The sequence below is a fragment of the Athene noctua genome, chromosome 1 (genome assembly GCF_965140245.1).
Source record: "Athene noctua chromosome 1, bAthNoc1.hap1.1, whole genome shotgun sequence".
NCBI lineage: Eukaryota > Metazoa > Chordata > Aves > Strigiformes > Strigidae > Athene > Athene noctua.
In genome coordinates this window covers 191,409,792-191,436,294 of record NC_134037.1, presented here as the reverse complement: position 1 = coordinate 191,436,294, position 26,503 = coordinate 191,409,792, and the positions used below count along the sequence as shown (strand labels likewise).

Sequence of the window (26,503 nt, the reverse complement as noted above, 5' to 3'; positions counted from 1 at the left end):
GTTAATAAGGCACACTGAATGGGTAGCAGCACTTTTTTTTTCCCAGTTAAAATATAAAGGTAAAAGACACACAATTAAAATGACAATAGGGTTGAACACTTAGTCATCTTGGAAAATATTGTCAGCCTTTTCATTTTTTTTACTCTCTTTTCTTTTCTTTTCTTTTCTTTTCTTTTCTTTTCTTTTCTTTTCTTTTCTTTTCTTTTCTTTTCCTTTCCTCTTTTCTTTTCTTTTCTTTTCTTTTCTTTTCTTTTCTTTTCTTTTCTTTTCTTTTCTTTTCTTTTCTTTTCTTTTCTTTTCTTTTCTTTTCTTTTCTTTTCTTTTCTTTTCTTTTCTTTTCTTTTCTTTTCTTTTCTTTTCTTTTCTTTTCTTTTCTTTTCTTTTCTTTTCTTTTCCCTTTCCTTTCCTTTCCTTTCCTTTCCTTTCCTTTCCTTTCCTTTCCTTTCCTTTCCTTTCCTTTCCTTTCCTTTCCTTTCCTTTCCTTTCCTTTCCTTTCCTTTCCTTTCCTTTCCTTTCCTTTCCTTCCCTGACCTCCCCACCCCTTCCCCTTCCCCTTCCCCTTCCCCTTCCCCTTCCCCTTCCCCTTCCCCTTTTTCTCTTTCCCTTTCCCTTTCCCTTTCCCTTGCCTTTTTTCACTAGAAAATAGATGTTATGCAGGGCTTTGTTCAATACATAAACAACATCTATGTTGGAATTTTATCATAAACTGCATAAAATAAGCAGTGTCTCTGGCTTCTTTTCCAGACTTGTAGTGATGCCACCTAAAAGGTTACATTTATCAATTTTAGTAAATCCACAATCAGGCAATCCCACTCCTTGTTTTTCCTCCTAGAGAACACACTTATACCTTGTCTGAAATAATTTGTGTGTTTAACCCTGCAGCTGAACTGCCTTGTCTAAGAAGTGTCTGAGAAGTGCCTTGCCTTGCCAGTCCTCTCAGGAGGTACTGGCTTGGTGCCCACTGTGCATGCACTCCTCTCCTCGCAACCCCAGCTCAGCAGGATACACAGAACACAGTGGATATCCTCCACTTTCACCTAGTATCTAGTCACTTCAGGACCCTCCTAGCTGACAGAGATTAAATCAACCAGATTAATCTCTCTGTATTATCAGGGCATTTATTTTATTGTTTCTGTCCTGAGCAAATAGTTGATACAACAAAACAGCAACAAAAAAACCCAGGCTATTGATAGATGAGAAAATTTCCTTTGCAGAACCAGGGCATGCACTTATCCTCACTTACCAAAAATCTTCCAGAGAGATGTAACTTAGCCTTTTTTCATTTTAACATAAATAGTGTAGGCAGTCGTAGAAGATTTCAGTCCCTGACTAGGAAATTTTCAAAGACCTGCAAAAAACGAAAAATATTTAATACAGTGGTGTTGCAGAATTCCGTGTATACTTTAGCCATAGCTTTTTTCTCTCCAAAGTGCTAAAGTAAAAAACTTATTGCTTGTACAATAATCTTAGACCTTTTCCATGTGGCAGCACACCAAAAATCTCTGAAACTGGACACTTGAAACTTTACAAATGAGAGAGAAGACCATGAGGATGTAATTTCCATCATCTAATCTCTGAGATAATGTTATTCGCAACAAATAGATTTGCAACAATCTGCTTCTAAACTGCAATCTGTTTACAATACACAACACAACACACCTGAGAGATTTTAGCCATTTACTTATGATGAGATGAATTGTGTCCTAGAAGTAATTGGCTGGATACCATAGGGCAGTTGTTCAGATGTAGTTATCTATGCTGGAGATGCCAACATCTAAGCAGAGGGATGCCACATCAGGTTCTTAGCTCATGGTAATATTATTGTGTGCCAAACCAAAGGATTCTCCTGAGGTGGAGGAAACCCCACTGACAGAGCAGGAGTCTGCTCTGTCAGTGGGGCGCAGAAAGGTGGCAAAGTTGACGGGACCTTTCCTAGTGATGCCAGCAGAGGAGGTGACATTTATGAGGATCGAATGAGTAGCATGATGAGAGAGGAGACTATTGTGAGAAAGCACCTTTCATGAAAAGGAAATGGTGTGACAGAAAAGCTGACAAAGTGTAAATAGGGAGTACATTGAAGAAGGAGAGATTTGTAGACGTGAGCAGAAATGTGAGGGTGCATGATACGCAAGTGTCCTATTTCTGAGCATGGTTAGGGTGATAAGCACTAAGGGGAATGACATTTTGAAATCTTGTACTGAAATCATCACTATCTGTTGCTGACCATATCTGTTTTTATAAGTCATGGTAAAGTTAAGAGGCAGTGAATGCAGCTATATTAAGTGGAAGTCATCGTGTAATTACAGGGGGAGGTGGAACATCATCCTCATTTTTCAGAATCCATTCTTAAATATAGTAGCTGCAAGTGTTTAAAGCAACTTGAAAATAATATTCTGACAGGCAAGTGGACTTGTAAGTGTGAAAAACTGATTACTAGAAAATGCATGCTTGAGTTACCCAAGTAGAAAATACACCTAGAATTATTTAACCTGCCACTCCACAATGTGTCTATGGAAACTCATTTGAGAAGGCATCTTTTGAGGGAAAAAAAGACATTCCCTAAATCTAGAATTCCTGTAATATCAACATCTCATTCTCAGCTCTTGTGATCATTTCCCCATGATTATTAATTGTGATCTGCATCATCAATGGAAGCTTGTCAAACTGTTGGTTTCTTTTTCTTTCCTCAGAATTATTCTGTACTTGATATGAGACCACCAACTACAGTCATCACATTGAACAATGCCATGTATTGGCAAGAATTTGAAGATGCGTGCGTCTATGAATGTCTGGATGGGAAAGACTGCCAGAGCTTTTTCTGTTGCTATGAAGAGTGTAAATCAGGCTCATGGAGGAGAGGACGGATTCACATAGACATCTTAGAGCTGGACTCTTACTCTAGAGTCTTTTTTCCTACATCCTTCCTGCTGTTTAACCTGGTCTACTGGGTTGGATACCTCTATCTTTAAATGTTGCCTGTAGTGGTGAAGACTGCTGTGTTTTCACACTTCGGAGGGATGGTGAAAGTGCAGAAAAAGTGAAGGTCACGGTCAGTTTCATCTCAAATTAAAAAGGCTACATTAACCTTCAACATCACAGAGCCTGATGAAGAATTTGAACATGTAATTGCCTGAAAAAGAAAAACATGGAAGAATTATCTCCTTACTGCTATTCATTTTAAGGAAAAGATTCTTACAAAATTCAGCTGAATTTGTAGTGTAAGCAATGTTTATGAATATTGTATATTAGAATCTCTACTATTCTCCCTTGGCATAGAAGCTATACACAATTCAGGCAAAGGTTAAATATGTCGGTTTTGTTTTTCATTCCCATACTTTCTTCAAAATCCTGCCATATCCCTGAGGCTCAGAGCAACATACAGTGGCACTGGCAAATAAGCCAAAGCTCATGAAACCACTCATTCATATTTAAAATTGCTTAAGATATGTCCCATAGGTTTGGGGAAATATTTCTTTGGTGTTCTTGCTATAGAGAAACCACCAAAATACAGTAAAATGTCACTGGTGGGATCAAAACATGGGCGTTATTTTCTGCAAAAATCTGGCATTCATGGAATTAGCCACTTACCTACACATATTGGTTTTAACTTAGTGTGAAAAGGCAGAGTTATAAGAAAGCTATTATTTTGATATAAATAAAAGACTCGCCTATCTCTGAGGCATCTGTAGACATAACTTCTACAGTTTTTCAAGCTTTTAACTGTCTTTTTTATGACTGGTTAAACACAGGATGGTCACTGATTTCTAAAGTACTTGAAGCAGGACAAGAATCCTGCTTGTTTGTGTCATTGTAGCAGATCATAGCTGATAGGCCATGAGTAAAAATCACTATATAATAGCACTAGGAAAATGTTACTTTCTTCAGATTGCAATTTACTAAAAATTGCTCTCATTCATTCTTATTTTTTCTCTCAAAATTATTTTACAAAATTGAAATACACATGTGCCAAAGGACATTTTTTATTCCTTCTGTAAAGATAAATATTGCAGCCCTTACAGCAGTTGTTCTCTGGGTCTGAGCTCAAGACTGAACACTTTTGACTTGAATAATGCATTATGGGAATTCAGTTGTCACACTTGGATTAACATGGAATAGTTGTCACAAGTAGAAAAAGGGTTTTTTAATTTTGTTCCTAAACTGCCAACTATATTTTACCCTAAAAAGCTATTTTGTATTTTTCAAGCTTTTGACAATTAAATTCTTAAAGTACCCATTTTTTCAAAACTAGTTTTAGTGTTAAACTAGATTTCGTCTTTTACAGACTGTCTCAATAACTGTTGTTAAGCAAACAAAACAGATTCAAAACTAAATAGCAATAGGTTTTCACTACCCTTTGGATAACAAATGGTTACAAATGCTTGAAGTTAAAACATACATAAAACCAAAATTCTACTTTTTTTTTTTTCTCTTCTGGAGGACCTGATAATTTTTTTATCATCTCAAGAAATCTGTGTCTCTTCCACACAGTACTTGATAAAAAATGAGTAGCAGATGTGATAGAAGAGCGGTTCCTTTTCTCCTCAGAAGGAAAATCTTGCAAACAAGCAAGAACTAATGCAATGATAATTCTAAAGGAAAAAAATACGCTGTCATGTTCTTTCAGACATCACTGTCTGTCATTGCTGTTGCTCTGTGCTTCCAGTGAGTTTCTAATTGAAAAAAATTACTAATAATACAACAGTTAACTGTAGTTATTCAAAATACTTTCTTTTGGTTTTCACTTGTCTAAAATATCAGGGAGAGAAAGCTGGGTTTAGGTGGGGGAGAGGAATCACTTCTCTAAGGACTGACAAAATTCAGATTAGAAGCACAGAGAAGAAATGTTTTGTGGCAGCATCAAAACCTTATTTTTAACAAAATCTGCCCAGTCTGGTGTTTTCTAAACCAATTATAATTATCTGATTTCAAAATACATATTGAAGTTTTTACTAACTCTCAGTGCAAATTACTCTGTAAAATCTATTACTCTGTAAACTTCTGTGTCCTGCACTTGGAAGAATGGATTTTATTTATGGATAAGTTATATTTTCAGTGGAAGAAGGTGATTGAATTGAAGTTGAATATCCTGGTCTCTAATTATAAATTAGTCACCTTCAGCCATATTTTGCAAGAATACTAGAAATATTTCAAGCATAAATAAAATAATGGAAACAGTTATCCTTTAGAGGCTGGAGCCTGCAAACTCTCTGCACAATTAATTGATTTTGGTAGAAGTATTGAGACAGATGAGGCACAAGAAGGTGACTTCCACCACTAGATCTTGAACAGGTAAGTGAGGTTTATTTAGCAATTGCATACTTGAGTGAATGTCCTGGGACTAAGTGTAGAAGTGGAACATTCCCACATCAGCTGAGGAGCATGTACTTCTCTTACACTTCTGCTCATGGATACTCATTCCTGCTAAAAGCATGTAATAACATCAGATCCCTCCTTGGAAGACCGATTTCACTAAGTCCATTCATGGACTTTTCTGAATCCTTTCATAAACAGATGTTGGAAGCATATAATTCCACTTCTTTTCCACGGTCCTCACCAAGAAAGAGTCTGCAGACATAACTGGTTTCTGATCTTATACTGACAGCAGAGAACATCTTTGACTGTGTAATATATTCTACTCTGGGATTATGTGCAAAAAATTGATTTATATGCCAGGTGAGAAGCTGCAGGCTGGCAGGTTCCAGAATGCATTCCTTTGGTTATTCCCAGTTGTTTCATTTACTCTCTCTGCTTCATTGCTCTGTGCTTTGGCAGCCACTGAAAAACTGTAGAGATCAGGGAAGATAAGCTTTCTAGGCTCTGCATCATTCAAAATACACTTATTCTAGATACCTAGATAATGTGGTCTGCATATATCTATGTGCCATATATTTCTGTAGTAGTAAAAATATCCTCAATAACCTCCAGATATTCTTTTGCTTCTTTTGCAAATTGAAAAATATTAACACTTCTGTGCACTGTCCCATGAGAAATGCAAGAAACACCTTTTAACATTTTAGAATATTTTCTTATCAGATAATTTCATATTCAACACTTCATTTATTCAACTATTTCTTTTTGTTATTTAGTACTTCTTTTTACCCTTCCAAGGAAGAGCAGGGAATGGAGGAAGGCAAAAAACCAAATGATTAATGAAATTAATGCATTTGGATATATATGTAAAAACACAAAATCAAGTATCTTCACATTACATACCTTCCTTTTTGAAGTTACAGAAAAGATTGTGAGGGTTTGTTTAGATAACTGACTTTTTCCAGGAGGATCTAAAGTCAACCCTCTTATTCTCCCCCTTCAATTAGAAGTTGACGGACAGTGCTCTCCTGCACTGAGGGCAGCATTTTCAAGGCACTTAAGAATGTATAAAAATACTGGTCTGCTTAATTCAGTCTTCTCAGTTCTTTTGGCGCTGCTGCCTAGCATACTGACAGCTCCTTCTTTTAGAGCCATTCTTCCAAGAATAAGTGTATAAAAACCTGCAGCCAGTTTATGCTGTCTCAATGTCCAGCAGTAAGTACACTACACACCATCCAATTTTAATGTAACTTTCTAATCAAGAAGTATGGCTGTATATTAAAACACCTCAAGCAATTCAATAACCTTTCTTCTCTTTCAGATGCTCATTTTCTCCTTCATCAACTCTCAACTCTATATTGGTATATTGTACATACCAATAAAAAAGATTAATATTACAGCAGAAAGAATCAAAAAAGCCAGAACTGTCTTCACAGAGACATCAATGAGTAGTGAAGCCAAAAGTGGAGGAAAAAAATTTTTATTGCTGTGCAGTTCTTATCTGTACTACTCCTCCTATTCAATTCTTCCTAGCAACTACCCACAGCTAATTCCAAATCATTCACCTGGTGGTTTGCACATTCTTCAGCAGGAACAGCAGTGACACATGAGCCTTTAGCTGATAGGAAATTATATTTCTGGAACTGGAGGCATTCTGCCAAATAACTCAGATAGCTATCTCAGATGCTTTTGTCACCCTGAAGTGTCTCTGAATATAGCAGCTCATGTTGCTGCATGAACTTATCATAACTCACTTGGTCATTTCATGAATGGAAGCATGCTAACTTCCTTTTTACACCAAATTTCACCATATATCTAGAAAAATTACTCTGCCCTGCCTATGCTCCAAGCAACCAGTGCAAGACAGCTCTGGAAAGACCATAGCTGCTGTACGGCTGAATTTGTGGGAAGGGAAACTCAATATTTTAAGACAGATTTAATCAGCTTCCCAATATGGAGGGTTGGTGTTACCTTCTAAGCTGTAAAACGAAGTGCCCACTGCAACTTGCAAAGGCTGTCCATAACAGGCTGTACTTTTCCCATTGGCTGCTCTTTCTGGATTTCCATAAAGCACTAAGAAAAGGCAAGCCATATCCCATAATCTTAGCTGCCTACACAATTAGATTACATTTTTCAAGGTATATTCTTCTTCTTGCTTACAATGAAATCTTTGTGCCTCTTACATTAGTGCCTTTAGTATTTCTTGATATTGAAGGATATATTATTCCTGGCCTGAGAGTTAGAAGGAGGGATAATGACTTTGCTGGAGTCCTTCCTGAGCACCAGTGTATGACCAATATTCTAGATATCTTCAACCTACACATTTGAGTATTTGTTTGATTTTTCTTTATTTTTTAAGCAGTCTGTAGGTTTGTCAATTCTTAAGTAACAAGAAAACAGCAGTGCAATTTCAACAGTTCAGGAGAATCCTTCCTTTTTCACTCAGTAACTTAATTCCACCAAGAGATGCAGAGCATAAACCCAAGGCTGATGTTTACCTCATCCAGGTAACTTCCCAGAAGAGTGTTTAAAATAGGCAAAAATCAATCTATGCATTTGGAATGCATTTCCACAGCTGAAAGATAAGGTTCTTTTTCCTTTAGAGATGTATTTATTTTACTGAGTTCATTTTAGATACTCCCTCCCTTCCTCTCTCCCTTCACCTATACAATTGGCAAGCACAAAAATCAGCTCAGCTTACACTTACATACTGAAAACTTATATTGAAATTTGTACTTGCGTACTGAAAAAGAAGCTTAGTGTCATTAGTCTTATACTATATTTATATGCCTACAAGCTTCTTACAGTTGACCACATTCTCTTCCTGAAGGGTTCTAGTATATAAGTGGAAAATAAAGGCCTTCCTTCAAGACTCAGTGGCCTTAATAGTTTTACCTTTTCCCCTGGGATCCATGGGTTGTCTGGTAAACAAACAGAGAATCTACTTTCCTCATCATTTAGGCCACTGGTTTAGATACTAAAAAAAACCTATGTTTTATATCTGAAACAAAATTATCTTTTAACAGAAAAAAGTCAGCTCCATTTGAACTGCATTGCTTTGACAAGTTAAACAGTAAATATTTGTATATTGTACCTGTGGTGGATAACTCAAAAAGATATGCTACCCTATAACCCTGTCTAGGGTTAAGTGCTGAATTAGGGATAAATGTATTCATCCAATTTACCTAGCAACCGTTTCTTTACATGGCTTTGGATTGTGACTGACTGAGAATTTGGTTAGTGATCACTGACATTCCTCAAGAGAGATATCCAAGATATGTGATGATGTATTCCTTTCTACAAACTTTACTTTCCCTTAATTTTTCTCTTTTGTTGTGGGTCCTCAAGCCAGTGTCTGTATGCATCTGGAGTCCTCAAGGGTTTTCCTAGAATATATGTGAAATTAGACAACAAAATTCATCATGAAGTTCAGTGCCTAAGAGTTGGACACCTGAGAATTCTCTACTTTCTATCAAAGCATGCATTTTGATCTTGTAATCATTTGCTATTTACCAAGGACAAAATAAGACAGCAGAAGATGTGGTTATGTTTATTCATATCTCTGGGGGTAGGCTTTCTCAAGGACTGAATCAGACAAACCAGGCACTGAATATAGTCAGTTATTTGCCAGGTATTCTTTTACCTAGGTAATGAATGGCACTAGCCAGAGGAGCCACAACAGCCTGTTTGGTGTCCTGGAAGAACTTATGTAACTCAGCTTTACTTGGGGGCCTAAGCCAGCCTGTAGAGCTTCTTATAAGGGAAAGCAGGTGCTCCCTTTAGAGTTTAATACAGCACTTAATATTCTCCTAATGTCTCTTTACCTTCTTGCAGCCTATGGCAGTGCTTGGGAGAGATGAAGCTGAATGACACAATATATTATAAAATACAAAAAATGAAATATCCACAGTGAAGTTGGTGTCAGCTTGTCATTGAGACTGTGCTATGCTTACAAGTTTTAAAGAAAAGGCCTCTAGTTCTGAGTCAAAAACTTCCTCATCAGTCAACAACATTGATGAGAAGAGGTATTTAAAATATTCTTGCAAGCAAACAGGAAGAACTTTGGATCATACCCTGGCAGGGCTGACTATTCATTGAATGGCTTCAAAGCTTGTGGAAAGCAGATTTGTAACTCAAGTACTTAAACTTAGATTTGTGATTTACATACTTAAAGTGAGTCCTAAAACAAGTAAATGCCAAAATTTCTAAATTGTACGTTAATAGAAAATGGATGAAGAGAGCAACATTGATTACATATTTTTTTAAAAAAACTATAACAAATGAGTGTGGAACATAGCATGTTACTGAGTCTATTCCATACTTACAGACCATGTGGGATCCTTAAAATGTGAGCTGCTGTTGAACTCATAGAGAGCTGGTAAAAAAATTGCATCTGACAGTATTACAGAGGCAGTCAAGGGAAGTATGCCACTGCCAGACAGAATGCTCTAAAGGAAACAAAATTTCAGAATAAGGTTCCACAAAACGGTGCTCCTCTGATCAACGGTGGAAAGACTTGTGCAGAGACATTACAGTCTCAGTCCCCCATATTCTCTTTTGTAGCCATTAAGGAGTCCTATGACTTTATTGTCATCCATGCACACATGCAATGTCAACCATGAATCATGGGTCAACATGTGGCTGTCACAAATAGAAACACTAGGCTGGAGGGAATCTGAGCCAAGTCTGTGGCTATCACAGTCAGTCGTCAAACACCTCATATAATCCTGCTTAAAACTCTCAGTATACTGCTCTCAAAACTTTTTTTCCCAATGTGACAACATACGGATTTTTTTTTTTTTTTTAAGTGAGTGCAATTTTAGGAATCACATAAAAACTGCCAACTATGTGCCAAATTGAACTTTCTTATAGAACACAAATAAAATTTTAGATTTCTGATTATCCTTCCTTCCTAAGTTTTTCTTAGGGGTGTGTGATTTTTTTGCTAGCAGTGCAGCTTGTGATGTCATAGTGAAATGAAAGTACAATTATGTGCCCAATGTGCCTTGAATAATACAGGTAGCACTAGTACCAGTATGTCATTCTAAGTTAGATAGCCATCCTTGTGATCCCCCAGACTGACCTAACCAGAAAATTCAAACAACCGTGTGCTTCATCTTCTCAAGTTCTCAGACAATGATTTTTCCTTATTGATCACATCCATTCCGGTTTACTTTGTGTTAAGGAGTAGGGCTGTGCGTCTAGAATACTATTTATATTCGTATTTTGATCACAACATTTGTATTTCTGAATACAAATAAATACACATTATCAGAAAATGCAAATATTTTGTGCATATATTGGTGGTTGTATTTTCTTACAGAAGTTGAGCTTAACAATATAAAAAGAGACATCTGGAAATTTGCCTAAGAGGCACAGTGTGTTACCTTTCTGATTGGGTGTTCTTGAAAAGAATTTGAAGTCTCTTTAAAAATATTTTCAACAGGCAGCATGGCCAACCAGTAAACTAAAAGATTTGGGACTGAGGTTTATCCACAGGGCTAACATAAGGTGGGAAGAACATCCTATAAAATTCAAAGAGAAATCTAGAAATAAGATATGTCTTTTGCATAAACTGCTTGAATGTAAACACTTCATAATTTAAAAATAGCAACCAAATTTGGTTTCAAAATATTCCCAGTTCCAAGTTTTTCATACACTGAGAGCTAGTTCTTTGTGTCTGTTTACACATAAAACTATATTCTGCATTTTTAGAAGTATAATTTCTTTGGCAGCCACTTATTGTTAAGAGTGTCTTCTTAGTTTATCCTCATTGAATGCAATTTTATTCCCGCCTCTGTACATTCACAACCACAGAACTGCCAGGCTTGACCCACTCTGCCTGTGAAATCCCTATTCATTTTCAGGATTCCAGTCCACAGTAACACTGGAGCTGAAAGCTGGGCCACAAATAATGCAGAAACTTCCCACATTTCTCATGATCCCACAGGATTCCCTATCTGAGCGTATTATACTTTCTCTATGTTCCTAACACTAAGGCATTTTTTTCCAAAAAACATTTTATTTCACAAAAAAAAAAAAATTACACCTAATTATTCCATAGTATTTCTTTAAACTTTCACTAAGAAATCTCTCTTTTCCTTTCAGGGACTCCATTGGTTTCACTTATTAATTTAACATGAAATTCATGTTTTACACCATTTGTATTTCAATACAACTAGTTATTAGTACTGACCTGTCTACTGAAAAATAAACATAGATTCTGGACTTCTCTAACAGCAGCTGATACTTGTTATAACAGTATTTGACCAAGTAGATGTGGTTACACCCCACTCTCCAGAATAACAGCTAAGCATAATTGTTGCCATGACTATTTGCCTTCTACACATTAGTCCTTATCGCATACCATTATCACAGTGTGAACATAATGCCAGCTGTTCTCCCTTGCAGAGCTTAACCTGGGACACCACCTATATCCTTGCAACCATTCAGGGTGACTGAATGCGAGTTGCGCACATCAGCCCTTCCAGAGATTTAAGGTGTTCATCTTGACAAATTCAGAAGGCTCTGATACATCTTCCAATTTAATAACATTTCCTGCCCAGTAGGCTCAAGTGGGCAATAAAGTATGATGATGAATCGTGCCAATAAGTTCTGCCTTTTTATGTTACCCTCTGTCTCACCACCACAAATCTAGTTAAGAACTAAATTACTGTTTGACAGTTTCAGTTAAAGTAAACTTAGTCTTTGAAATGGAAAATGAGCAAAACTGAACATCAGAGAGTTATCCAGAAAGTGAGGAATAAATAGATGTTTTCCTACTGACTGATATTAGAAGACCATTGCCAATAGCCATAGTAAAAAAACCTCAAAGTTGATTTATAAATGGAAGACATCTGCATTAGCAGTGAAAAATAATTGATATATGTTAAAGTTTCACATGGAGCAATGTGTGCCAGTGGGTTTTTTATTTATTAATTTGCATGTTTGGTTATTTTTATTATCACTTGTTATATGTTCCTCCACACTGCAACAGAACTAGCCTTAAAAGAAAGAATTTTTCACGTAAGTAAAAACTGGGCCAATAGGAGTTTCATTAGCCCATTCTCTAGTTTTATGCAACCAATGCACATCATGGACACACATTTTTACATACTATAGCGGATTTAGATTCTAGATTGTCAGAATATGGGTTATTTTTTATAGAGCAAGTCTTAGTCTAAGAGCATCATGGATCATAGTAGAGTTGAATAGGTACCCTTTGATAAGGAGCAGCTAATTTTTCTGGGGTCTTGTAGTTGTCAGACAGGACTCAAAGGTCCACCAAACCACAAAAATAAGGCACATCAAGAAAAAACCGAACTCTCACACTACCTAGGTAAACAAAGGAGTCCTTGCTATCCTGTGTGTTTTTTCACCTCTAACAGACAATTTTTGTCCTCCACATCTAAATAGCCCTGTTTGAGTCAGACAGGTCAGAGCATTGCTGTGAAGATACTTCACAGCTGTGCGCCAGCAGTGAGCAAGCAGCACTACAGCCTCTGCCAGCCCTGGTACCACAGTTCTGCATGTGCAACGACCAGGGAGGGAAACAGCACCAAATTCTATAGAGCTTAGTGTGATGGTCAACTGGAATGCATGAAGCAACAGACAGTAAGACACACAGTCCTGGAGGCTGTGACAGTTCATCCATAAGGCATCGTCAGCGAAAGCAACCATTAATACATTAATGAAAGATTAGATTTTATCAGAAAATATTTTAATACATCTAACTGTTGGTCAAGACACTACAGAACCCAGTAGAAATTGAATTGCAAAGTTCATCCTCAGCCAAAACCTTACCTCTCCCAAATCCTGAGACATTCTGTTTCCAGTTACCATGAAACGTTACCATGAAATACTGTTGGTTTAAATATACTTATGCATTTTCTACCAGAAAAAAACTTGATAAATGTCAGGTCAAATGCTTTAACCAACATTTTTTCATGGAATTCTCCACACAAAACAATGACAACTATAAAAATTAAATGCAAAATTCCCATCAACTCCCCCACTTTCTAATGTCCATGCTAGATGAAATGTAACTGAAAGCTGTAAAGCTTCTTAACTGATTATACAGAGGGTCTAACTCAGAATCACCCAAAGACTCATAGGGTTCATATTACATGTATGCTGTCATTAGTACACATTGACAATGCAACTGACAACATATATCTGAACATCTTTTAAATCCAGTGAACTGTAAACCATTCAGTGGTCCACTTCTGGCACTCATGCTGGGGATTAAACAGACAGAAAACTCATGGAGTTCAGTAAAAAAAACATGTAACACTCTCTACAAGAGTAGACAAACCCCATGCATCAATACAGGTTGGTAACCAGTTAGCAGAGCAGCTTGAGAAGCCAGAGTGCTGCAACTGCCAGGCTGAGTGTAAGGTAACAGCGTGTTCTCATCACAGCTCATGCAGCTCTATAATATGCTATGCTATGGCTGTGTCCTGCAGATCAAAGGAATTTATTCATGGCCTCTGCTTAGCACTGGTGAGTATGCTGCAGTAATAAATATACTGGTTTGGGCATGTCCGCCCCATCCACAAAGTCAAGGAGGATAGTGAGAATCTAGAGGGGACCTGTTAGGCAGCTGCTAAGATGGTCAGGGAGCCAGAGAAGACAAACTGTGAGAAGTTAAGGGAACTGAGCTAATTTGGAGCTGAGGCTAAGGGATGTTCTAGTCACAATTTACAAGTACTTGAAGGAAGTTAGAAAGACATTGGAGCCAAAATGAAATCTCTTCTTAATATTGTTACAAGATAGCAGGGGGCACGAGTTTCACCTTGGGAAGCTGAGGTTGGAGGTGAGGAACATCTTTTTCACAATGCAATGCTGCAATAAAGGGGCTGCCTGCAAGTTTTCACCGGTTACCTCTTTCATAATTATTCAACTAGATACATATTGAACAATGACATAACTAAAATCAACATACAAGCTATCTACTTTGGCATTGCCCTCTGTTGTCGTTCTCTAAACAATTTCTCTTTTTCTATAGCACATAACCCATCTCAGGAATCACATTATGCTTTCCTAGTGAGACCTCTCAATGCCGTCTGGAAAAATGGATTTTTTTTATGACTATGTAAAGTCCCAGTTGGAACACTGCATTTGTGTCAAAGAATTTTTTTAATGTATATTGCTGTCCCAGTTTTGTCAAATAAAAAAGAGATTGTTTATTACACTACTTCTTAAAAGAAGCATCTGTTACCATCCCAATCTTATTTTCCCCTTGCAAATTGTTAAATTATACTATTTCCATATTACGTTGCATGAAGGAAAATCCCTAGCTGTTTTTAGTGGGCAACCTTCATGCTACATTTCGACACAAATCAACTCTGCAATAAGCACAAATATTAACTTTTAACATTGAAATGTGTGATTGAGTAACAGGTTCACTGTTGCAGAGGGTCTACAGTGTGGTTCAACTGCTTCTGTAAATGTAGGAAGATACTTCAATATACGGAAAAACAAACAAACAAAAAACCAACAAACACCCCCCCTAACAAAATAATGGCATTTCTAGCCATTATTGTAATGTAATGTGTACAGGATCTTCCAAAGGTATAACTGCAGTCATTTCAGCAACCAGTGGACAATAGATATATATTTTTTTAACCTTTTTTTATGTGTTACATATACCAATATGGGTATATGAAAGGCAGGTCCTGCTTGACAAACCTGATCTCCTTCTACAACAGGGCGACCTGCTTATTGGATGAGGGAAAGGCTGTGGATGTTGTCTACCTTGACTTTAGTAAGGCCATTGATACCATTTCCCACAGCATTCTCCTGGCAAAACTGGCTGCTTGTGGCTTGGATGGGCACACGCTTTGCTGGGTGAAAAACTGTCTGGATGGCCGGGCCCAAAGAGTTGTGGTGAATGGAGTTAAATCCAGCTGGCAGCCAGTCACGAGTGGTGTCCCCCAGGGCTCGGTGTTGGGGCCACTCCCGTTTAACATCTTTACTGGGCTAAGGCCAACTGGAGGAGTTTCCATAAAGCCAAATGCCGGGGGCTGCCCTTGGGCCACAACGACCCCCAGCAGCGCTACAGGCTTGGGGAGGAGTGGCTGGAGAGCTGCCAGTCAGAGAGGGACTGGGGGTGTTGATTGACAGCCGGCTGAACAGGAGCCAGCAGTGTGCCCAGGGGGCCAAGAAGGCCAAAGGCATCCTGGCTTGTGTCAGCAGTAGCGTGGCCAGCAGGGACAGGGAAGGGATCTTACCCCTGTACTCGGCACTGGTGAGGCTGCACCTCGATTCCTGTGTTCAGTTTTGGGCCCCTCACTACAAAAAGGACATCGAATGACTCGAGCGTGTCCAGAGAAGGGCAACGCAGCTGGTGCAGGGTCTGGAGCACAGGTCATATGAGGAGCGGCTGAGGGAACTGGGGGTGTTTAGTCTGGAGAAGAGGAGGCTGAGGGGAGACCTCATCGCCCTCTACAGCTACCTGAAAGGAGGTTGCAGAGAGCTGGGGATGAGTCTCTTTAAGTAATAAGTGATAGGACAAGAGGGAACAGCCTCAAGTTTCACCAGGGAAGGTTTAGACTGAATATTAGGAAGCATTTCTTTACAGAACAGGTTGTTAGGCGTTAGAATGGGCTGCCCAGGGAGGTGGTGGATTCCCCATCCCTGGAGGTGTTTAAGAGTTGGGTCAACTTAGTGCTGAGGGATATGGTGGAGTTGGAAACTGTCAATGTTAGGTTAAGGGTTGGACTAGATGATCTTCAAGGTCTTTTCCAACCTAAATGATGATTCTGTGAAATAAAATAACCTCTGTTAGCTTGTGTTTTGCAACTAATGTACAGTGTGGAGTTTTTTTTTCAAAAGGGTGAAAAAATAGGTTCTCTCTAAGGTTCTTGTAAGTTTCCTCCCCTTTGGCCACATACAATACCAGCAATTCACAAGTGGAAAATTGTATGGATAGGTAAACACAGAAAGCTTAGAGGTAGTTTAAGGGGCTGAGTTAGTAAGCACATTTCTAGTCAGTATCTATGGTCCAAGGGTTACTACGCTATCTGTGTTATGTGCGTACACTCATTTGCTTAATAGAGTCATTGAACTCATTAGTTCTGCATGTGTGGAACAAAGCTAGATTGAAAGTAATATCATATGAAGATCTTTCCAGTACAAGTATTAATTTTTGTACATCTATAGAGAAACCTGATGAAACAGACAATCACAGCTTTGTGCAAGTCAAATCACAGCAGCATCTGCTATGCAGCTGATACTAGGAGGGGGATGGTTTACACCATAGTTCATTCCAGGGAAGATGTACTGGAAGTATCAGGGTGAAGGGCATTTGGCAGCAGGACTATTCAAAGTCCTCATCATGTGGCACTGAGTCTCAGATAAGGCAGTGAAGGGGTGGCTTCTGCACAAATAAGCTGCTGCAGAATAGATCCTAAGTAGAATTGAATTCACAGCGTGAGCTCCTCTACATCACATCTATGTCAGGTACTGAAATGCAGCTTAGAGTCATGGAATAGATTCCAGCACTTACACGAGACAACACTCCCAGAAGTCCAAAAGCCAGGAAGAGCTCAAACTGTAGGCAGTAAACACTTGGGTGATCTATGAAGTGCTATCAGCCTTTTCACATCAGCGTGTGGAACAGGAGAGAGCTGCCTGCTACAGCTCTATGTAGGCAACTGGAAGTGCAGTTCTCTCACCACCGCATGTGGCAGGTGATAGAGCAATGCATTCAAGACAGAAAGGGGGGCCTGCAGGTTTAGAGGTGTTGAATATCCAAGACATTGATAATTCTGAGAGGTAATCTGCATATTTAAAGGCTTTGCTTCCTATTTTATAGGCCTACAGGCATCACTGCCACTTCTGCCCTCCCCTATCAAAACCTGAAACACCACAACTTTTTCCAAGGTATAAGAGTATGAGAACAGAAAAAGACAAGACCCGTACAAGCAATGTGTTGCTCGAGTTACTTTTACACAAGGTGTCTATAAGGCAAAAATAAATCTCCATTTCTGTATTGCAAGAGTCCAGTCAAATAAAATTTCAGTGAAAAAAAAACCAAACCAACACATCTCAGCAATATACACATAGCAAAGTTCATCTGTTCAAATATAGATATGAATATTGTAGGCACTGTCACTGGAGTTAGTAATCTCAATTCCCTTTACGGCTGATGGAGAGGCACAAGACACTTCTGAAACACAACTCATCTTATCTTAAAGTAGACATCTGAAATTAGAGTAATATAAACCCTACTCTAAAAGAGTTCATTTATTTTTCAACATCTATAAAGGGAGTCTAAAGGGAGTCTAGCCCAGCCATAAACATTTACAGTTCTGGAAGATGAATCCCACCCACATTATATCTTGAACAAGCAGAAAGAGAAATGCTGCACCAAGGAACACAGAACAATAACAGCATAAGAAGGATGTGTAAGCAATGGTTCAGTTATGAGAAACAGAGATGAATGTGTGGATTTCCCTGTTCTTTCTAGGACTAAACAAAAAAAATGACAGAAATATGTCTACAGTATCTGTTTTATTATACTGTGCACATTGTATGCCTGCAGTATCACAGCGCAGGGTCCTTGCATTAGAACAGGCCTTTTTGCTCTGGTAGCACAGAGCGGTGTGTGGGATTACTCATTCTACTGTGTAGGGATCTCTGGGGTAAAGGGTTTGGACTATTTCTCCAATTCAAGCCATCTGAAGAAAATCAACTCATATTTCTAGTTTTCACCACAATATACAGTAGTTTCATACCCAAAGGTACCTATATAAAATGTATATAGTACAGTGGTCTCAAAAAGTCATGGTCAGTTTTCTGCAACAAAACAACCAAGTGTCCCAACTCACTTTTCAGTTAGGTTTTAATGATCTCAAGCCTTTCTAAACAGGATGAGGATCAAAAGACAATAACAAGCAGAAAAAATATTTTAAAAAATGAGGTAGAACAAGAAATAATTGTATTCTGGATAGAATACACAGCCTTGTGCTTTTAATGTTACTGCTACTGGACCTGCAATGAGCTCTTCTAGATGAGGAACATTCAGGTAGGATGAGGTGCTGCCTAAGTACACCTAAGTACATATCAGACCTCAGGGGAAAACTCCAGAGTTTCTGTCATTTTTCTATTGTCATTTTGGAGGTCCATCATCAATCATTTCATATTGTGCTCTGCTAAATGCTGCCATAACTATTTTTCCTTCCGTCAAGACCATGTTGAGCCATCCAGTTATACTGAACTGTTCCTGCCAGATACCTGCTCTGTTAAAATAACTGCTGAGAATATAAACACAGTAGGCTACAATGAAGTATTTAAAATATTTTACTAATATATTGTTTGTGTATCACACAAACACTAGCAGAAATATGCTGAGAATCTTGGGTGTGGCTATGCAGCAGCACCCTCCTTGTCTTTGTTCTTCACCTGCACCATAGAGATCTTGCTTTTCTGGGTAGTGTTACTGGAATGAGGGGAAAGACCTTATTGCCACAACATACTGACATACTGTTCTTATGTGTTACTGTCCATATGTGGTTAAAGTGTGTGTATTTCTCAAATCCCTGCATACAGTCTCCCCTCCCATTGAATAACTAACTGTCACACTTTCCAGGAACATATTCTCAAAGGATAACAGGGTATGCCAGTGTGTTGTGAATATATTGGCACACATGAAAAACACTTGCCAATGAAGTATGGAGGCAAGGTGATCAGCACGCATGCCACAGAGCACGCAGATTCTCTCATTTATATGGTCAATAGGGAGAAGTAAGCTATCCTCCCTTTTTGACTTGCATTTCATCCTGTACTTGGCACAATATGAAGAGTAACTTGGAGCTGGCAGAGCCACACACATGTAAATCCTAGATGGAATGTTTTTTTCACACTTCTCTCATACACCATCCAACAGTCTTTTGACACAGACTGGCCTCAATTCACAAATGGGGATGTGTCCGTTGTTATCAGCATAACAGGGAGTGGGGTTGCACTTCTGTTTGGCCATAACTGCTACAGAAATTGTATGAGACAGACGAAGGATGTTGCTTCTTAAATGATGGTTCAGCGTGACTCACCAGGGGCAACTGGCTGCTTTAGTTTATGACAGTAAAGCTTGTCTGCCAGAAGAGTGGCCCTGATGCACGTGTTCTCCAGTTTTGGTGTAACCATCCCCACGTTCAGTTGCAGAAGGACTGTTTTCTACTTTTATTTTTCTCCTTTTCATAATGTGAGGAGACTATGGAACTTAGTTTGACAGTCCTCTGGAGTAAACAGAATAGGGGCTATGTCCCTCTTTTTGGAAAACAGTAGCAATGCTTCTTTGAGTAGTGCTCCTCAAGGATTATTTAAAACAGCTTTCATGCATTTCCCTGGAGGGACAGAATTCCTTTTCTCATTACTATTTTCCCACTGTCTACATTAAATGAATCCAACAGACAAAGATGAGGAAGTGTAAGTACTTGTTTCTGCCAGCTAATGGGTAGGTAGCAGCATCAATTGTATGCTTCTTGGCTGAGTCAACCGGGATACACAGGGATCCTACTCTTCTACTTAGGTTCTTCAAGTCAAACTTGAAGCACATGTTAAGAGCCATATGGAGCATTTTCACTGTTGTTCTTCAGCTCACGGAATGACAGAATCGTCTAGGTTGGAAAAGACCTTGAAGATCACCTAGTCCAACCATTAACCTCACGCTGACAGTTCCCAACTACACCATATCCCTCAGTGCTATGTCAGCCCGACTCTTAAACACCTCCAGGGATGGGGACTCCACCACCTCCCTGGGCAGCCCATTCCAACACCCAACAACCTGTTCTGTATTTTGTTAATGGTTAAGTAACTTTAACCCAACACTTCTAGTAATATCAAAATTCATTTGAAAAGAATACATTCAAAGATGCAGTGGTTGCTTTCATATAAACTCTACAAAAATTCTAAGTACTTCCGTACTTAGGAACATTTTTCAAAACAAGGCATGTACATTTCAATGAGAATGTTCCTGGAAGTCAAGTGTTGTAACAGTGTTGAGAGTGCTTCTTCATTCTCTTTGATAATTTCAAATGTGTTAGTCAATAGTGTAATCTCATTATCCTGTGAAGTATTGGACCAGTTTGTCAGATTAAGTATTATACAGAAAGTTGTTTTTCCTTCCTGTTGTAACATCCTTGTTCTGAGACTATGGGGGTTTTAAATGATACATTAAGACTAGAAAAATTTATTCTAGCCTTGTCATTAATCCCACAGATTATTTAAATTATTGAAGCATTTTGCTTATTAATAATTTTTGTAATGATATGTACATTATTAAAGATTTAGTCATCTACTTTATAATAATTTTGGTTTAATATATAAATAAATAACAATATATGTAACAATGATACTACAGATATCACTAGATATTACATCAAATAGCACATCACAGCTAATGATACAGAGGAATTACATATATTACTTATTGGTAAGTCTCAACAGGCTTTTGTTCATTTTAAGCATTTGGGGTTTTTACATAAAAATAGCTGAGCTTGACTTATAAAACATCTATGTGCTTCAGTATTCCAAGAACAGGAAGCATTCGCAGAAGGAGTTATCTGATATTTTAAAAAAAATTGTTACTGTTAACCTAACTACAATGAAACTCTCATACCCAGGGTGGGACTGATCTTAATTTCAGGGGGCTAAATCTAATCTAGATATCTAACCCCCTTCATAATTAATGAAAATAAGTAAAAATAAGCCTCTTTTAGAGATTTTACTCTTTTGCTAAGGCATGGCATACCAATCCTTTGCTCACAAATAAGCACCCCATGCCTATGTGGGCCTTGCCTCCAGGTGCCTCCAGATAGGCACAGGTCTCCGGTAGGACCTTTGTCATAACTGGCAGACCCAGGAAAACCATAGATAACCCAGGGAGTCTCAAATGACATTATATATTTATGTATGAGCAACCGAATCAAGTCCTACATGTTCACCTTGGAACAGGATGCCCTAAAAATACCTTCTTCTCTCACCTTATATAAAAGGAATCACAGATGACTAGAGATAGATTCAGTACCCAGAGAATTCATGTCAATGACATGACACAGGACATAAGGGATGCCTGTGTCCACTGAAGTGAAAGCTGTGATGAGCCATGTTATTCAGTGGCATCTATATACCTCAGGAAAGACCTGTTTAGGGTATTTGACTGAGACCAGCAAGAGAAACTTGTGATTTGGGCACTGAAAAGGTTTCCATTTGCAGTGTTCCAGTTTCACAGGGTGGCCTTGTCATTGAAGAACAGAGTTTAAGCTACAAGCTTTTCTTGTAGACTAGTCCATTCTGTCATCAAGACCAGCTCAGGTGCAAAAATCTTTCTTATTTATCATATAAGGACCTTGTCACACAAATCACTGTGTGAATAGCACTTCCAGAACCAGGATTTTAGACCTTATTTGTGGAATTTGGGCCAATTGTATTTAGCAAACTGCTTTAGCCCTTGATGTGTGCAAAGAAAATGTTGCCATTTCCTTAACTCAAAAGCACTGTGAGAAATAATACAATAGAAAGTGTAAGGAAATATGGTAACAAGCCTCTTCTAAGGAGCACAAATGAAACCTGCTTTTGTTCCTTCTGGGTGCTAAATAAGTTGATACCATCACACTACATTTTCTTAATCATATTAACCACACACCGCAAAAAAAAAGAAGAGGGGGAAATCTTAAATAAGCAGTTAAATCTAGCACTGTTTCTTCAGGCCTTAGCAATCTGTGAATATAATAATGTTTATTTGAAAAAAAGCCATTTATATGGGGAATTGGTAGACAGCTATTTAGACGTAAATGAATTTCAGACTGAAGCTGTGTGGGTTTTGCTCTGTCATTCATTTAAACAAAAATATCCTATGATGTGTAGTGTGAAAATGAATAAATGCCCTGTAAATATCCTGAGACACACTTCAAACAATCTCACAGCACATGCACTTCTTCTTCTGAAATGCTTTGATAGCAAATTATTAACAAACATCTATAAAAAATAACAATCCAGCTTCTTAGACATGCTGAATTCTGAACCTTTATTGTGATGTAAATTTGAGTAACATTGCAAGTATTTTTTCTGAGAAATGTCAGCCTTAGTGCATCAAAACTGCTTATTAATGAACAGTCTTTTATTTATGCATTTTCTCTTTCATACTTCATCTTTAATTGCCTGTAGTGCTGTTGCAAGATGTCCTGGTTTTGGCCAGTTGATGGCTCAGGAATCAAAATTACCGACTTACCTACAGAAATATGGTCAAAAGGCTAATGAAATCTTTGGATGTCTTAGCAGGGGAGCAACATGTAGAGAAACTATAGCAGTGTTATTTGTGGTGAGAGGACAGTCTTTACTAGAATAAGGCACAGGACAGGGAGACACCTTCTTGATCATCATCAAATTTATTACAACTAACCATGTCATCTTCATCCATCTCAGAAGCCAGCCACAATCTATCTTAAAATGAGGAATTTTCCCCTTTATACTGTTGGAAGATGGTTCCAGACTATCACTAATTGTATATTTTCCTCCAATACCCACTCTCAGTTCACTGAAGATCACTCAAGCATTTGGTCTGAAAATTCTGTCTGAAATTCTATTACCCACAATTCAAGATAATGCATAAACACTGGAGAAAAAAGAAAAACAGTAAGACTGGCAAAAGGATTGAAATATGTTTTAGAGTGCCAAGGTGGGACTGACTACAAAAAAATTCCCATTCCTGAAAGTGTGAGGCAGACCTTGTGGGCCTTGAATATACCTCTGAAAGGTCGGGCTGCTGTAATTTTTCCGCCACCACAATCCTCCTTCAGCCAGCACTCTTCCAACACATGAGGAACCTGCTTGCTCTGCCCTCCAGTGATCCCTGCAAATGTCCTCCCAGAGCCAGGTCCAGGACATGATGGGCTCATTTATGCACATTTTCCCCTACTGTGTGTGCTGGAGAGGAGCCAAAGCCCACACAAATACCCTGGGAATCCAATTCTCTCCGCACTCTTAAGAGCTTGAGATACATTCCTGGCTCATGGCTGGAAAAGTCCTGTATTTGTCCCACAACTACTACTCACACAGAAGAAACGTAACTCTGAAGAATCAATTGAACTAGTGAGATGTTGCTGGTCAGGCTTTTCCAGGCTTTTTAATTTTTCCTTCAAACTCCACTGTCCCCCTATACCCATTCTGCAAGCCCAGACAGGAACAGGAATAGACCACAGCACCTTCTATCTTCTCCATCCTGACTCAGTCACATGCAGATTTCTGACATATATACATACACATTTAGATCTATGATTAATTCCTGTTCCAAATGAAATCGGCAGCCAGTCAGAGGGTGCTCGTATGGGTATGATGTGTTCAAAATTCGAAACAAACTAATCTCAAAGCAGTGTGAAAATAGGTGGAGAACAGTATCATCACAAATGGTGGCCTCTGTGTATGCAGGCAAGGGGCTTACTGTTCCAGGTGGTGTCAAAAATGGTAGATTTCTGCTGTAAAAATGGTGGCTGAAACAAAATTGTGACACCCCCCCCCCCCCCAGTACTCTGAGGGAAAGGCCTTCCTATTCTGATGTTCTTTGGGGTAAAGTGGGAAGGGCATCTGTCAGTCAATCAGAGGGCTGGCTGTGACCATGTAGGGTATGACATATCACACAGTGGACAACCCAGGGGCAAAAAAAAGTGGAATTCCAGGGTAAATGGGTGGTGCAACAGCCATTGGGGTGGGGCTACAGTTGAATTTTTATTGTTGACCTCTCTTCATTTTCTTCTATTAGATTTCACACTGCCTCTACCAGACCAGATGATAAAATAATCCAACTCTTCTTGTACTACGATCACGTCCTCTTCAGGTTCAACAATACCTCTCTAATTTTGTTTTTCATCATCAGGTTTTGCCTAGTTCTACCTAGAAGTCAAATATTATTATCTGCAACTGTGAAAATTTCAAGTCTGATCCCTAAGGAATATTTTTTTTTCGGTCTTCTGTCTTTAATCCTGATATTCTGCTTTAGTCAAAGCTGTTAACCTTGGATTCTCTTTTAGAGTCACCAAGGATTTCCTATGAGTATTGGATAAAAAAACCCCAACTTTATTTAAGTATAAATGGATTAATGCACTGCATTACCTGTCTCTGAAAAATCTGTTGTTAATAAAAAAGTATGTGAGCAGACTAATGGCTCTACATTTGGTATTCAACTTCTCATTAGACTCCATATCTGGATCTATGTTGCTTTTCTTTCAAATCTTTTCTAATAGTTTGTAAAACAACTGATGTCAAAGACAACCATCCCTATATCCTTGAATCACTGACCTTACACTTTTAGTTCTACTTGTTATTACTCTCCAGGTATCAAAATATTCCTGAAATAAAAAATTCAGGGGAAAAAAAAAACAAAACCAAAACAACACACACACCACACACCCCCCCCAAAAAAAAAAAAAAAACACCAAAAAACAAACAAAACCAACACCAAAAAAAACGAACAACCAAACAAAAAAAACCCCAACAACCCAAACCCAAATACTAATTTTTCTGGCTTTCCAATTTCTTATGCCAAGTCTCTTCACAGTCTAGGACAGAGGTTAGCAAAACTATCTAATATTATATTCTTTGCATTGTTAACTGAAGTAAGTTTTGCTGTTAACCTCAAAGATAGGAATTTGAACTATTGTTCTATCCTAATTTTTTCCACAGTTTTGCAGTAATTCAGAAGAGTCCTCCCTATATTTTGTTTCTAAGAAGATTTCATAAGGATTATTCTTGTTAAGCTTGGAAAATCAAATTCTTCTTCATGAGCCTGAGTTCTATTTTATTAATCTTTTTTCATACATGTAGCTTCTGCATCTGTGTCTTTAATGATCTGGCTCAGTCTTTCCTTTTTTCTGCCTCTCCCGCAGACTCAGTCTTCTTTCTCTCCAAACTTCTGGGCATTTGTTGACAATACTTTTTAAATGGTCACAATCTGAGAAGAACTATTCTGAAATGCAATTCAGTTGATTGTTAATAGTAGTCATCAGAATACTTTGCAATTATTCCTGTGAGAATACTTGTATAGATTATATGAAAGGATGATTGCAGAGGAAAATAATGGCTGTCTTGAGTGCCTGTTATTTATCTGGAAAGCATTTTTTAATAAAGGAAAAGTTTCTGGCATACGTTACGTAAATGTTGCATTGTTTCAAGTCCTAGTTCTTAGCTTCTCTCCTATCCAATTTTCTAAAATACCTTCCTTTGTTTTTGAGTGCCACTACATCTAGAAATAAAGGACTCCAGCAATTGGTAACAACTAGTGCTCCTGGAGAAAGCATGACCATGTGATCTGGGAACTTGTTATACATATTTTGTTTGGCTTGTCTCTTGTCATAAAAGAAAAATAAATTAATTTCTTTCATGCTTCAGTCTGACATATTTCCACAAAATCCCCTAGCTTTGACATGAGTGTTGGGTGGCAAATTCAGTTAATGAGCTAGTATAGAAAGTTTTCTCTTTTTTTTTAATTACTCAGTCTAAGGCTAGAAAACAAAAATATGTCTTGCCTATTTTGTTTCTCTTGCAATGACCTAATAATACCTTCTTTTTCAGAGAAGTTCTAGAACAATGACATAATCCTAGCGGGACTCCTACATAGTCGTCATCTCTATTATTATCTGACTAAGGGGTAATGGCATGCCATGCAGAAAATGTTATACCTGCAGTGCAGACTGGGAGAATGGATGGTCTGGGATAGATCCAGAAGTGAGTGTTGCTGGTGCCTCCAGGACAAGAAAGATCAGCCTGAGAAGGAAATTTCTCACCTGGTCTTCCACTGGGTGTAGTGCTAGGGCCTGAATAATAGGCCCTGAAACAAAACTGACTTCTAGATGAACCTCACAACAAAATGTTATCCATTATTAGTAACTGTTAATTAGTAAAATCTGTATTACCATTAGCATTATTAGTATCTAATCATTAATGAAATATGTATTCTCACTAGTGAAAGATGTAGTTTAGAAAGAATATAATTAGTAGTGAGGATGAAATGTTGTGAGAATGTATCCAACTTTCCTTGTTTAGCCTTGCTCAAGGCCCAAGAGTTTGGCCTTGTTAGAAAGTCTGTTGGTTCTCCCTCTTGAGCCGTGGACAGGTTTTGGGTGGAATCCAACAGGAGGATGAAACCTCAAATGAGCCGATGTTTCCCCTCAAAACAAAGGTGCAAGTTATTCTGGCT

At 38.2% G+C, this 26,503-nt stretch overlaps 1 protein-coding gene across 1 annotated transcript in view; it reads left to right on the top strand.

Annotated features, from left to right (window-relative positions):
• The window catches only part of GABRG3 (gamma-aminobutyric acid type A receptor subunit gamma3), a 326,293-nt gene extending 323,324 nt beyond the window's left edge, over positions 1-2,969 (top strand). The window contains exon 10 of the mRNA XM_074930235.1: positions 2,691-2,969. Coding sequence (XP_074786336.1) covers positions 2,691-2,969 — 279 coding nt within the window. The remainder of the gene's footprint in view (positions 1-2,690) is intronic.
• Positions 2,970-26,503: the final 23,534 nt, after the last annotated feature.